General features: G+C 43.8%; 1 protein-coding gene across 3 annotated transcripts in view; it reads right to left on the reverse strand.

Moving 5' to 3' along the window:
* Positions 1–11,909, reverse strand: part of frmd4a (FERM domain containing 4A) — a 99,701-nt gene that overhangs the window by 64,734 nt on the left and 23,058 nt on the right. The window contains exon 1 of one of the 3 annotated variants that reach the window (XM_034879848.1): positions 524–1,045. The exons of the other annotated variants lie outside the window; for them this stretch is intronic. Within the exon in view, the coding sequence (XP_034735739.1) occupies positions 524–589 (66 nt within the window). The 5' untranslated portion in view covers positions 590–1,045. Of the gene's footprint in view, positions 1–523; positions 1,046–11,909 lie in introns of those variants that run through there. 3 annotated transcript variants of the gene reach the window in all.

Genomic DNA, 11,909 nt, shown 5'->3' on the forward strand with positions numbered 1-11,909 from the left:
TTCATCCCTCATTTCCTCATTCTCAATCCTCACTTCCTTTACTTGGAGATTTCATTCCTTCCTAATCAAGAGAGTTATGGCTACATGCAGATAAATATGAAGGCTTCAGACCACGGAAAGCACAAGTAAGCCCAGTACCTAGATGTAATACTTAGAGAGTTGATGGGATCAGTGCTCCTCACATGCTGAGTTAACATTCCCAAAGTCTGAACTCAGTGGGCTAACCCTGTGTTGAGTTATGTATTGGCCATGCAGTCCAGGTTACATTCCTGGTCTTCTAATCAGCATGTTTCAGCATATTGTTTTTTTTTTGGGGGCCAATTAACGAGAGCGCATCTGGAAGGAGACATATGCTGGCCTTGGGTCTCCAACTGTAATTATGAACCGGGGAGGTCACACAGAGACGAGAGAGCGGAATAGTGACGAAAGACAAATGCATTCAGTTAAATGCACGTCATGACAGATGAGACAACTACACTGATTAAAAACTAAATTTGCCCAAAAAGAGAGTGAGAAAACTTACAAAGACATCCATAAGCATGTGCTCCAGGGTCACCTCTAAGTCCTCGAGCCGTGCCGCAAGAGTCATCCTCCAGCCGATCCAAAAAAACTCCACGGAAACGATTTTTCGACAAAATTTAAAACTTTCATCAAGGACTCAAACTCTATATCTTCTTAGGTGTAACCATTCGATACTAACAGATGACCTGAAGGAAGTAGTTGCCATGTCAGTCGTATAATATCCCAATTCTTCAAATGATCATATAATGACAGCTTCTAACAGTCCAGCCGAATATGTCCGCATTCTCCTCTCCTCCTCCATCCAAGACAGCTTCCCAAAAGACCAGTTGTAGTCCAAATGTGACAAACATACGTGTCTATCTCCACTAAACTTGGCACTGAAAACTGTCTGGATTCCAGTTGGTGCTCCAAATGTTTCCAGAAAAGAGCAGAGGGGTCCCCTCAAAGTGCTTTGGCCGCGCCTTTCATAAATCCTATGGCTTGGATTTGTGAGAGACTAGTGCCTTGTAGTCCCCTCTGCAGGTCTGAGTTATGATCCATGGGTGAGATAAAGACTCCCTGGCAGAGGGAGGGCAGAGGGAGGGTCTCACTGTTCAGAAGAGATCAGAAGAGGAGGAGGAGGAAGAAGAAGCATAAGCTAATAGTCAGATAATCAACTACTATGCGATGAAGTCATGCATCTGCTTCATTTCTTATTTATTTATATCTTTCTATCTCACATTCTCTAAGTTGTTTGTACAGGACATCTTCTCCCCTCTTTTTCCACTTTCTCTCTCCCTGTTTTTCTCTGTGCCCTTTCAGGTCCCTGTCCACAGAGGACATCTTTGTGTGGAGGGAGAGCCTAGGGCAGCTGATGCCCAGTTCTGGGTGCTCTTGGCTGGGGTCATCCTCTCTCACACTGGGCCTCTCATCAATGGGCCTTTGTAGGGCCTCATTAACGACTGGCCCTGGATGCTGAGGCTCCAATAGAGACACAGGGAAAACAACAGCAATATGGCCCTGGATCTATGACTGGAAGCTTATGTAACAGTGATAGGGAGGGGTGCGTGGGGGTTGCAGGAGACAGGGCATGTGGGGTAGAGTGCTGGTTGGAAAGGAGAGGGGTGGGAGGGGAAATAAGGGTGAAGCAGAGCAGAGGGGAAATGATTCACTGAGGGAGGAAGGGAAGTAGAAGGGAAACAGAGGGACAACGGATGTTGGTAAGAAGCTCCATGGAGAGGGGTTGTTTTTGTTTTTCTGGCAAAGGCTGGTGGAATGTACCCCCCATTTTCTCTGTGTTAACCAGACTCAGAGAAAGAAAGAAACAGAGAGACTGAGTCAGAGAGCATGGTGTAAGGGTGAGAGTGAGTTTAGCTGGGCAAACAACAAACAGCATATGACTGAATACAGTAACAAGCTTTAAGGACGGGGACACAAACGGCAGGAAAACCTGACCATGCAACTGGTTAGTGATGAGATTTCTCTCGCTTTTTTAAGTGTATTAGTGATATAGGATGCTTGTTACTGAGGATTCCTTGACTGTTCTTGCCAAAGCATTCTGACTGACGGGAGAAAGGACTGGCTCTGTAGTCACAGAATCACATTCAAAGGGAAACACTGAGCTTTATTAATAATGTAATAATGATGTATACTTTATGAATCCCGCGAGGGAAAATTACAATGTACACTCTGTTGTTTTTACACACACCTGAATTACACACACATGATCAGTACATGCACTAGTTACATGCACTAATTGAGATATGTCAGAGTGGGGGGTGTTCAGAGTGCCCATGGAAAGGCGTCACGAGCAGTTGGGGGTTTGGTGCCTTGCTCAAGAGCACCTTGGCAGTGCCCAGGAGGTGAACTGGCATCTCTTCAGCTACCAGTCCACCACAATACTTTGGTCTGTATGGGAATTAAACTAGCGACCCTCCAGTTCCCAACCCAACTCCCTACTGATTGAGCCAAACAAGGTTTTTGACACATTGTTCTCCCTGAACCAAAGTATTTTAATGGTCTAACTAAATGGTCACACCTCTTCCTTTCTCTCCAAATCAAAGCCCTTTCATACCTATGTCTCTTCTCTCCTCTTGCTTCATCTCTCTTTATCTCTCTCAGACCCACTGCATCTCAGACAACTCTCTCATTCTTGTTTCTCTCTCCTGCCCTTTTCCTAAACCGGACAGGCCCAGAGTGCCAATGACCTTTGCCCTCTAACCTTTCTTGGGGGTGGGGTCGGCTGGATCGGCAGCTCATCAGTCCTCACGTCAACTCTTTGGTCAGGAGCACTGGGGTGTGACCAAGTCTATTGCACAGCCGGGATTTTGTGACACACTCACACACACACACACACACACACACGCATACGTTCACCATAATATACGTCACGGAGTGGTAAAGATAGAGTGCACATAAGTCCTTTGTTTGCCTTCAGGAGGCCTGACTGTTATCCTAAATTCTCTCCTAATGCTGCCTGATGTGAATATGTAACACCCCACCATTAGTAACTCAGAATATCCCTCTAATTCTCATCTGCATGCCACTCATGTATTATAAATACCCTCCAGCATGGTGAAGATGGACAGTATATGGCTACTAAGACTGGTGAAGCAGGTGGCACGTGGAGTCTGAATGCAGTGAAGAGTGTTGAGAGCAGCAGGTAGCCTATCTAGACTAGCATTTGTTATTAGTGAGGAGCTTAGCCCCCAACAGAGTGGCGACACAGGACAGCATGTCCCGGTGTGACTCCTTAGCACCGCTAGGGCTAAAACCCAGATTTCTGTGTAGAATCCAGTGTGTGTGTGTGATGGGAGAGGAATGAATCGTCGGTGCAATGTTTACAACAGTCATTGCAGAGAGAGTAGAACATCACCTACCCTCTTTGCATAATACATAGAAGCAAACAACACATTATTTTCCTTCACACACATACAAGGGGACACTCACATGTGCTTACAAATGCACAAACACATTACTGTGTCATTTACACAAGCGATGGAGTTTGAACAGCGAAGCTACTGTTTCTGCCCAGATCTATTTGATTATACATGTGGAATAAAGAATCCCCTGTAAACACTGCCACCTAAATATGATCATACACATAAATAAACAATGACTATTACATAGATTTATAGATACACATAAAAGACATGGTGGCGAATATAAACTAATAATCACCCACTACATGAACTCCATTTAACACTACCTTAGGATGAAGCGCACTGAAGCAGTCTGTGGAGTCTTGCAATCTCTCTCCACCACCGCTTTCCTCATGGAAGTTGACAGTCCCAGTAATCCCAGTAAGCAGCGAGATCACCAGGGTCGTGGTTATTGCAGCACCTCAGAATGTGCATTGCAAAACTGGCCATAACAGGCCCCTTGGATTCTGATTGCAAGTACCAGTTTTGGTCTTCAATTCTAATTTTGAGCAAGAGCGAAGAGTGTGTTTCGGAATGAGCCTCATTGATCGCGATGTCCACCTTGCTTGGAATACAGAGATGTGTTCTAATCAAATCTTCCAAGTTGTTTGAGGTTTGCACCCCCCCCCCCCCCCCCCCCCCCCCCCACACACACACACACACACACACACACACACACACACTCAAAAATAGTAACTATTCCAGACATGTTGATAAAGCCTCTTAAGCACCTGTCTAAAGGGTTTACTCTTATACAGTGGACAAGTAGCTGTTCTAGTCTGCAGAGAATGCAACACACTTCATACACACCTCGACTGCTCATGTGTATAGCCAAATCAACTTCCTTTTTTTTTTTTGACTTGATGTATGTCATACTTTGCGTTTATTATTATTACATTTTTCTTTGTCTATTGCTCTGTCTCTTAGCATTATTATTTTTGACACATCTTCATTTGATGTAGGTCTGTTTTTGTCTTTAGTATTTTTATCTTTTTTGCTGTCAGTTGTTGTCTTTTCCAATTTTCTTTGTCTCCATTCATGTCTTTTTTTGTCAGCCTTGAGTGACAAAGGACAGCAAGTGCAGATGAAAGGGACTCTGCTTAGTCATTCTCTGCAGTACTGTTAGTAGTTTGAATTTTGCTGTGTCACTCCGCACCCCAAATCTGTCGTTCCACATTACAGTTAATGGCTCTCACTTTCTATCTGTCTCTCTGGGCACAGGCATGTGTGTGTGTGCATGGAAGTGTGTGTGTGTGTCTGTGTGTGATTTCTAGAAAGGCCTGTGACGGGAGAGGCAGGTGCACTCTACTATCTGATGTCATTCTTGCTGCAGTGAAAGTCACCTTGGGTTTTAGTGAGACCCATTCATACATGAGTAGAAAATGAATGGAATATCGGATATGCAGGGGATCAAAAGGTATTCGTTAAAACAAACACACACACATTGCACCTTTTCTAACTTTGCAAAGGTCACAGCCTTTGCTTCTGTCTTCTCTGTCATACAAGCCTCTTAACACAAAATCAAAAATCTGAGAGGCATTGAGCAGAAAGAATGTGACAGAGGCATATTTTAGAGGCTGGTTTGTATGAAGGCACTGGATTGAGTCACGCTCCAGCATTTTCTGCCCCAGTAAACTTAGCCCACTTTACCCAGTGCCGAGGAGGCTTCACAGCCCACGCCATGCACAGAAGTAGGCACAGATAGACAGATCTGAATACATTGTTTCCCTGACACTCATTTAACAATTAACACTCTGGTAAGCAGGCATGCCCGTCTGCCAGCAAGTCTGCACAACTTTTATGAATTACACTAGTGTGCAAACAGCACACTCACATCAACTTAGGGTCAAGACAAGAACGTCAGTCCCCATCCCCAGATTTGTAGCAGTGTGAGGGTTAAATGTTTCATGATACAGCTACATAGTTAATCTTTACAGACCAGATCATGAGGGGAAATGGGTTATACATGATTGTACTCCCAGGGGAGAAAACATGGTGTAACACATTTCACATTTTATTGTGTGTGCGCGCGCGTGTGTGTGTGTGTCTAGGAGCTTTAAAAATGTGGACAGAGAATTTGTAATGGATCTCTGTCCTATATATTGATTATTTACTATATATATGAATAGATGTTTACACAAATGTAGGGGTGTATCATCTACAAACAGTAGGCCCCAGAGCTAGGTATGTCCTATATGAACTAGGATTAGTCTCATTATCCGCTGATGCTAACTACTGAAAACCCATAAATTAATGTAAGCTTTCCTGCACTCCTCACACTCGAGCCAAAGCGTTTTCATTCCTTAGACCTTTGCGTAAGACTCATTCGTCTAAACGCAGGATGCAGCTGTGCTTATAACCCTCGTAAACCTCTCAGCCCCTCAATACACAACTCTCCTTCTTTATAGACAATGAATCATTAAAGACCCCTTAGGCATGCAAACCACAAACTAACAAAGGATTGGTAAAAAACAAATGTAAAGTACAAAAGAGGATGCACCTGTGCACACCGTTCTAAACACACACACACACACTTGTACTTGCATTTCCTTGTTCTTTTAATGAGCCAACACAACCTACTCATTTTATAACCCACAACACTCATGCATGTCTTCTCCCAGGAGTGCAGTAACCCAAACCAGATTGTGCCAGCTCCACCTCTTGCTGCAGGCATTGGACTAAGCTGCATGTTACTGTACAGATGGGCCCCACACCTCTGACAGGTGCACCGCTGCCCCGCAAACCAATGCCGAGCGCTGGTCAACTGACTCAGCCAGATTGTCTTTGTTGACGTGCAGAGGAGGAGGAGAGCCCTGGGGGTTCAGGGAAAAACATGCGTAATTTGAGGAGATCATGTCCACCTCCCGACATTACTACATCATACCTCTCTCATCACCGTGAAGGTAAAATATAAATCACAGCCGGGCAGTTTGTGTCTGTGTGGTTTTACATTTATTAGCTTGATGTATTGATGGTCAGTTACTACTGCATGTTTTACGGGCAAACATTTCATATCTAAATTGAATCAAAGAGGGAACCAGAGAGGGAGTGGGCTAACAGAGGGGGGTCAGACAGACCCCCCGGGGCTACAGCCTCCACTGGGGTCCACTGCTAGACAGACTAGTCACCTCCCCCCCTTCGCTTGCCTTTGTCCTTGCTACACCTCCTCACCTCCAAAGCAGTCAAAAAAAAGTGCAGTGACAGGTAGGGCCTGATCAGTCCCAGGTTTCACTGCAAGCTAAGGTCCTGTCCCTTGGTATTTAGCACTTATTTACATTCAGCGCACATCATTGCCATGGGAACAGAGGAGCAGCTGAAGCTACAAAAGATAAGGGAGGCTGGACAGATCTAAACGTTGGACACATGAAAAATTAAGGACTGGGGGAAGAGAGGGAGGACTTATTGGGGGGTAAGTCCTACGTAATAGCCCCTCCATTACACAGCAGGGGTAATGGGATGGCCACTCGGTCACTGACAAAACTCATCATAAAGCCATGCAGCCTTTAACATATGCTTCCCTCCTTGAATCTCATTGTTCCTCGCTGTCCTTCCCTTACTCCTTCTTGGTAGTTTCTCTCTCTTGATTTCACTTGCTTTCCCTGCTCTTTGTCCCCCTCTTGGACAGCAGGAGGAGCAGGATGAGGTCATTAATTATATACATAATCCCCCCCCCCCCCCCCCTCACACACACACACACACACACACACACCCTCGCTCTTTCTCTCCTCCTTCCCCACCTGGTCCCCTCCACAAGCCCTTGTGTCTGTGAGAAAGCTGTGATGACGGATGAGAGGAACTGAGTTGTCCAATAAAGCTTGGTGTTTATTGGGGCCAAACGGCCAGCACGAACACACAGCAGCAGAGCAGCAGACCAATGCTCATTAGAGCTGAAGGTCTCCTCTTATTGGCTCCATACATCAGAGAAGACATAGCGAGGAGGAGGCCGGTTGCTACTGACAGCCGCTACTATTAAGCAATGTCGGGAGGTTTTCTTCACCAGGGCTGTCCTTGCTGTGGAGAGATTCCTCTAAACTGAACTTTACTTAAGGAACTACAGGAAGAAGTAAGGACACCACTTAACACATAGGACCAAGACGACCTGCTCTTCTCAGGTGAATGAAACTCAACTGGACTTCCAAGGGCTTAGGCTCATGATGTAGGCAAGGGCAATCCCATCACACAGCACACTCTAGTGGTCAGAGAATAACATGCAGAACAGTGGTGAAACGCTCTGGGAAGGATTTGAGGTGGATGAAATGACAGAAACGGCAAATGAAAGGAGGAATTAAGACACATTTACGTACAAGACTTCAACAAGGCCAAGACTTCCAAGGAAGTCAAATAACACCTGGTCACATGTGCAGTGATTGAGTGACAGTCTGTAATGTTGCATAATATTGTAAAATCAGGCAATTAACAATGATAAACATGAACAGTGTTGCAAGCTAACACAAAGACACAAGAGGAAGGTTGCAACACGCCGTTTACCACAAAATTGACTCAGTGCCCATGGGAAACATTTGACTGTGTGATTTACAAAGGTGTATTCCTGTAGCACTATTATTATGAAACTGTTTGTATTTAGGGCCATTATTTAAATAATAATTTCCCAACATTTAACTGCACGCACTTCCAGACAGGCTGGACAACATTCCAAAACTGAGGTTGACAGCGTCTTCCTCTTTAATATCCATATTAAATGTATGGAATCCCAGCATCCGATTGATGCACTGCAAGTAGAAAATTTGTATCACTATTTGACCAAATTTTGTAGCTTCTGCTGGTGTGTGTTTTAAGTATATGTTAATTGTGTAAATGCGTGTAAATATACATATTGGCAACTTCAACTAACTAAAGGAGGAAGCGTATAATCCAGCCATTTCCCAAGTTAAAAGAGACACACACTTGACTGTGTCTCATAAATACACATTTATATAACATCAAGTTTGTCAGACAACTTCCAACATGTACAAACAGAGTACACAGCAAGTACAAACAGCTGTTGCCAAAAACCAGACACATCCACATACAAACACCTCTAGACATATATTAATGGCCTTAACTGCAATGGCAGATGCTCACATCTGTTCAGCACACACACAAACACACACAGGGTGAGTTACGAATCCGACACACGTCACATTTATTGTTCTAACAAGCAGTAATAAGAGCATTGAGGGTCAGCGAGACACTTAGGATGATGTAAGTATTCCTTGGAGGATAGATGAGCATCAATCTGGCAACCTTGATTCCATATTTGGGTTTAATTCAGCGTAATGGCAGATGTCTACACATGGGAAAAGGGTGGTAATAGGATACCTGGCAACCGCTGCAGAGTGTTCGTAACTAAAGAAACGGATTGGTGATGAGAGAAAAAATATGTGACAGGAAGGGTCCAATAAAATACAGAGTACTGCCTACAATTTGGTAATGAAGCAACACAGTGAGATTTAAGTTAAAGAAAATAAATGGTTTGATTTTCTACACCAATTGAAAAATGTTTAGTTGAATAATGACAACCATATTTTAGCAGCCAAACACACATACACACACACACACACACACACACAAGTAATCCCTTAGTGTATACCTACAATTATTAAAAGCATGTCTCCACTGCTGCTTTTCCCACTGAATAGCATCAATAAGATCCTAAAAGTCGGATGGAATTGTAAACTGCATTGGTGTCATGGACTACTGCTCAGAAAGTCAAGAACGGCTCTAAAGATTCTCCTCCCCCCTCCACGTCCAATCATCGGGCACCTTTACCCTCAACGTCCCTTATTCTATCACTCCTCTTATCCCATCCATCCATCCATCCATCCATCCTTGCAGCAGCTCTGAACCTGCTCGCCCCAGTTGTGTTGCTAGCAGGCCTGCATCAATAAGGCTGTCTGGTGGCAGCATATGGGGCCATATGTCTGGAGCTGTACATGTAAATGTTATGGAGCATGCAAATGGACAAGCGTGCATGCGTGTTTGCGGGTATGCGCTGTTTGTGTGTGCATCTGTATGTGTGTACGCGGGAAAGTGTTCAATGTCATTGTCTCCTTGAGAAGTCGTGTGTGTTAATCATAAATAAGACATGCGTGCTAGAGCGTAAAAAGTGCAAATGTAAAATCTGTGCATGCACTGTGCACTTTGAATTGAAATGACTAAAGTATGAAAAAAATGCTAACAACATGAAAATTAAATATTTAGAATAACTGCTGTAAAATCTGTAACACATTGGTCTTTATAATAGTACAAACCATGAATGTTGCTTTTAAAGTCATAGACAGAGTACCTGTTTAAAACAAAAATGGCTGCATTTGTATTTTTTCTTTTCTTTTGAGTTTGTCCTCCTTTTGTACCTTTGCACTGCATTTTTTTTTGCTAAAGTAATACCTCCCTCTATTAGTCTGGGGAGAGCGTAGACCTCCGAGACACGTGGAGTCGCAAGTTGCTTCTTTTCATCTGCCGCTTAGAAGGTTCACCAGGAGGCAGTAACACAAGGAGGTCCATGTGATCACATCAGTGCAGTTACAAATATATGATCCTTTGTGGCTTCCTACCTGATACTTTGTCAATTACGCTCAAAGAGGCCAGTAGCCAGAAACACCACTGCCAGGGATTGAACCTGAGTCCCTGCGGTGGTGGGGGAACAATTTTCCACTGTACTGACCGGCGCTTCAGGCTGCATTTGTAGTTGTAATAGAGCCAGTATCCCTCAGTGTATGTGAATAGGTCAAAGCTGGACCAGGGCAGTTGCTGCTGGAGACTACCTGTGAGTATTAAATGTTGACTTGTTTTATGGCATTTTTCTGTTGATAGAGTAGATGTACTTAGCACCTTGGAAATTAGGTTCCACAATACATGCTGTTCTTTTACCTCTCTCTCTCTCTCTCCCCTCAGGACAGGGTTGACACTACTCCAGTTCTTGGTCAGCCAATCATATTTCGGGCGTGCTGGTAGTGACTGCTCACAGCTTCCTTTCTGCTCATGTAAAGAGGTCACAGTTCAGAGCCCAAGGGAGGCTGTATGAAGTAGGAGGTAGAATGGCTTAAAAGAAATGGGCTAGAAACGGTGGGTCTCTGCTGGGGTTGAGGTAAAAAATGGCACAATAAAGAGTGGAAGAAATGCTTAAGAGCGTGTGACTGGAGTAGATAAGAAACACCCATTTCCTGTGTAAGTTGATGTGCATTTGTGAATGCGTAAAATTGCTAAGTAGATCTACTGATAGGGGTATGTATGATACCTGTTCAATGCAGGGTCACCTTTTGTCGCAGAGGTGACGGTACCAATCCTCTGCTCGTTCATCAAAAGTGTGTGTGTGTGTGTGTGTGTGAGTGTGTGTTTGTGTGTGTGTGTGTGTGTGTGCACGCTTGTGATTACATTCCAATGTAGGAAAGTGTAATTGCCATTCTGATTCTCCGAAGGCTAAAAGCAGTATAGGGAAAGCTCTCTTTGGACTATCTATTGTATGCAATCACACAGATAGAGTCATGATCCATAATAGGACTGCTAAAGGCTCTTTAATCGAAAGTGCATGGTTTTAACACTGACACACAAACACAAGTGCATTTAATCGAAAGCATGGTGTTGAATTTAGTGTGAATTTCTCATTATGATGCTACTGTGTCTTTTAACTATCTTTTTGGACACTTGACTAATTTCCCCAACCATCTTTAAATTGCTTTCCCTGTAGACTGATGTCAAGCAATGAAGTGGAAAATCTGCACCCCGTGTTTCCATGACAACACCTAACATTAAGTGCATCACAGATTTGTCACTTTGGTGGCTCAATTGCGCACCGATTGATCTCATCGCTCGGGCCTCTTCAAGGGGACAAGAGTACATTTGACATGCTTGACACAGCAGGGTACGCTAACATGTGCGCACACACACACGCACACACACACAAACACACACACACACACACACGATCAGAGATGGAGTAAGGCCGACATGCAGTGCCACATCTTTAAATGGGGAAAGGGGAGATGAAACATTCAAACTGTGGGATGATATCTCTTTACATGGCATCCCACTGATCTCATCTTACACACTTAAGCAACAGTTCTGCCTCTCTTTTCTTTATCTGTCTCCCTGTTTGTCATGAATGCATACGTGTAACAGATATGCATGTTGATTGAAAAGGTCAGAAGGTAATTGTAATGTTAAAAGAATGCTTTATTACTGTATATTGTGACTATGTTTCAGTGTTTTTGTGTTTAAGCCATTTCACCTCATTCAACTATCAAAACCAAGTAATGAATGCATCTCTGTTATATTAAGGATACACTATCTCTGAAAAGAAAATGGTACAACTGGGTTAAATTTATTTGTACTTTTAATAAAATCCCAGTACATACTGACTGTGACACTGTCCCTAATAGAGACTGCCCTTGACAGTTGATGACAGCTGGGAGATGGCGCTTTGCAATGTGTGTGTGTGTGTGTGTGTGTGTGTGTGTGTGTGTGTGTGTGTGTGTGTGTGTTTGTTTG

The sequence above is a fragment of the Etheostoma cragini genome, chromosome 8 (genome assembly GCF_013103735.1).
Source record: "Etheostoma cragini isolate CJK2018 chromosome 8, CSU_Ecrag_1.0, whole genome shotgun sequence".
NCBI classification, from domain to species: Eukaryota; Metazoa; Chordata; class Actinopteri; order Perciformes; family Percidae; genus Etheostoma; species Etheostoma cragini.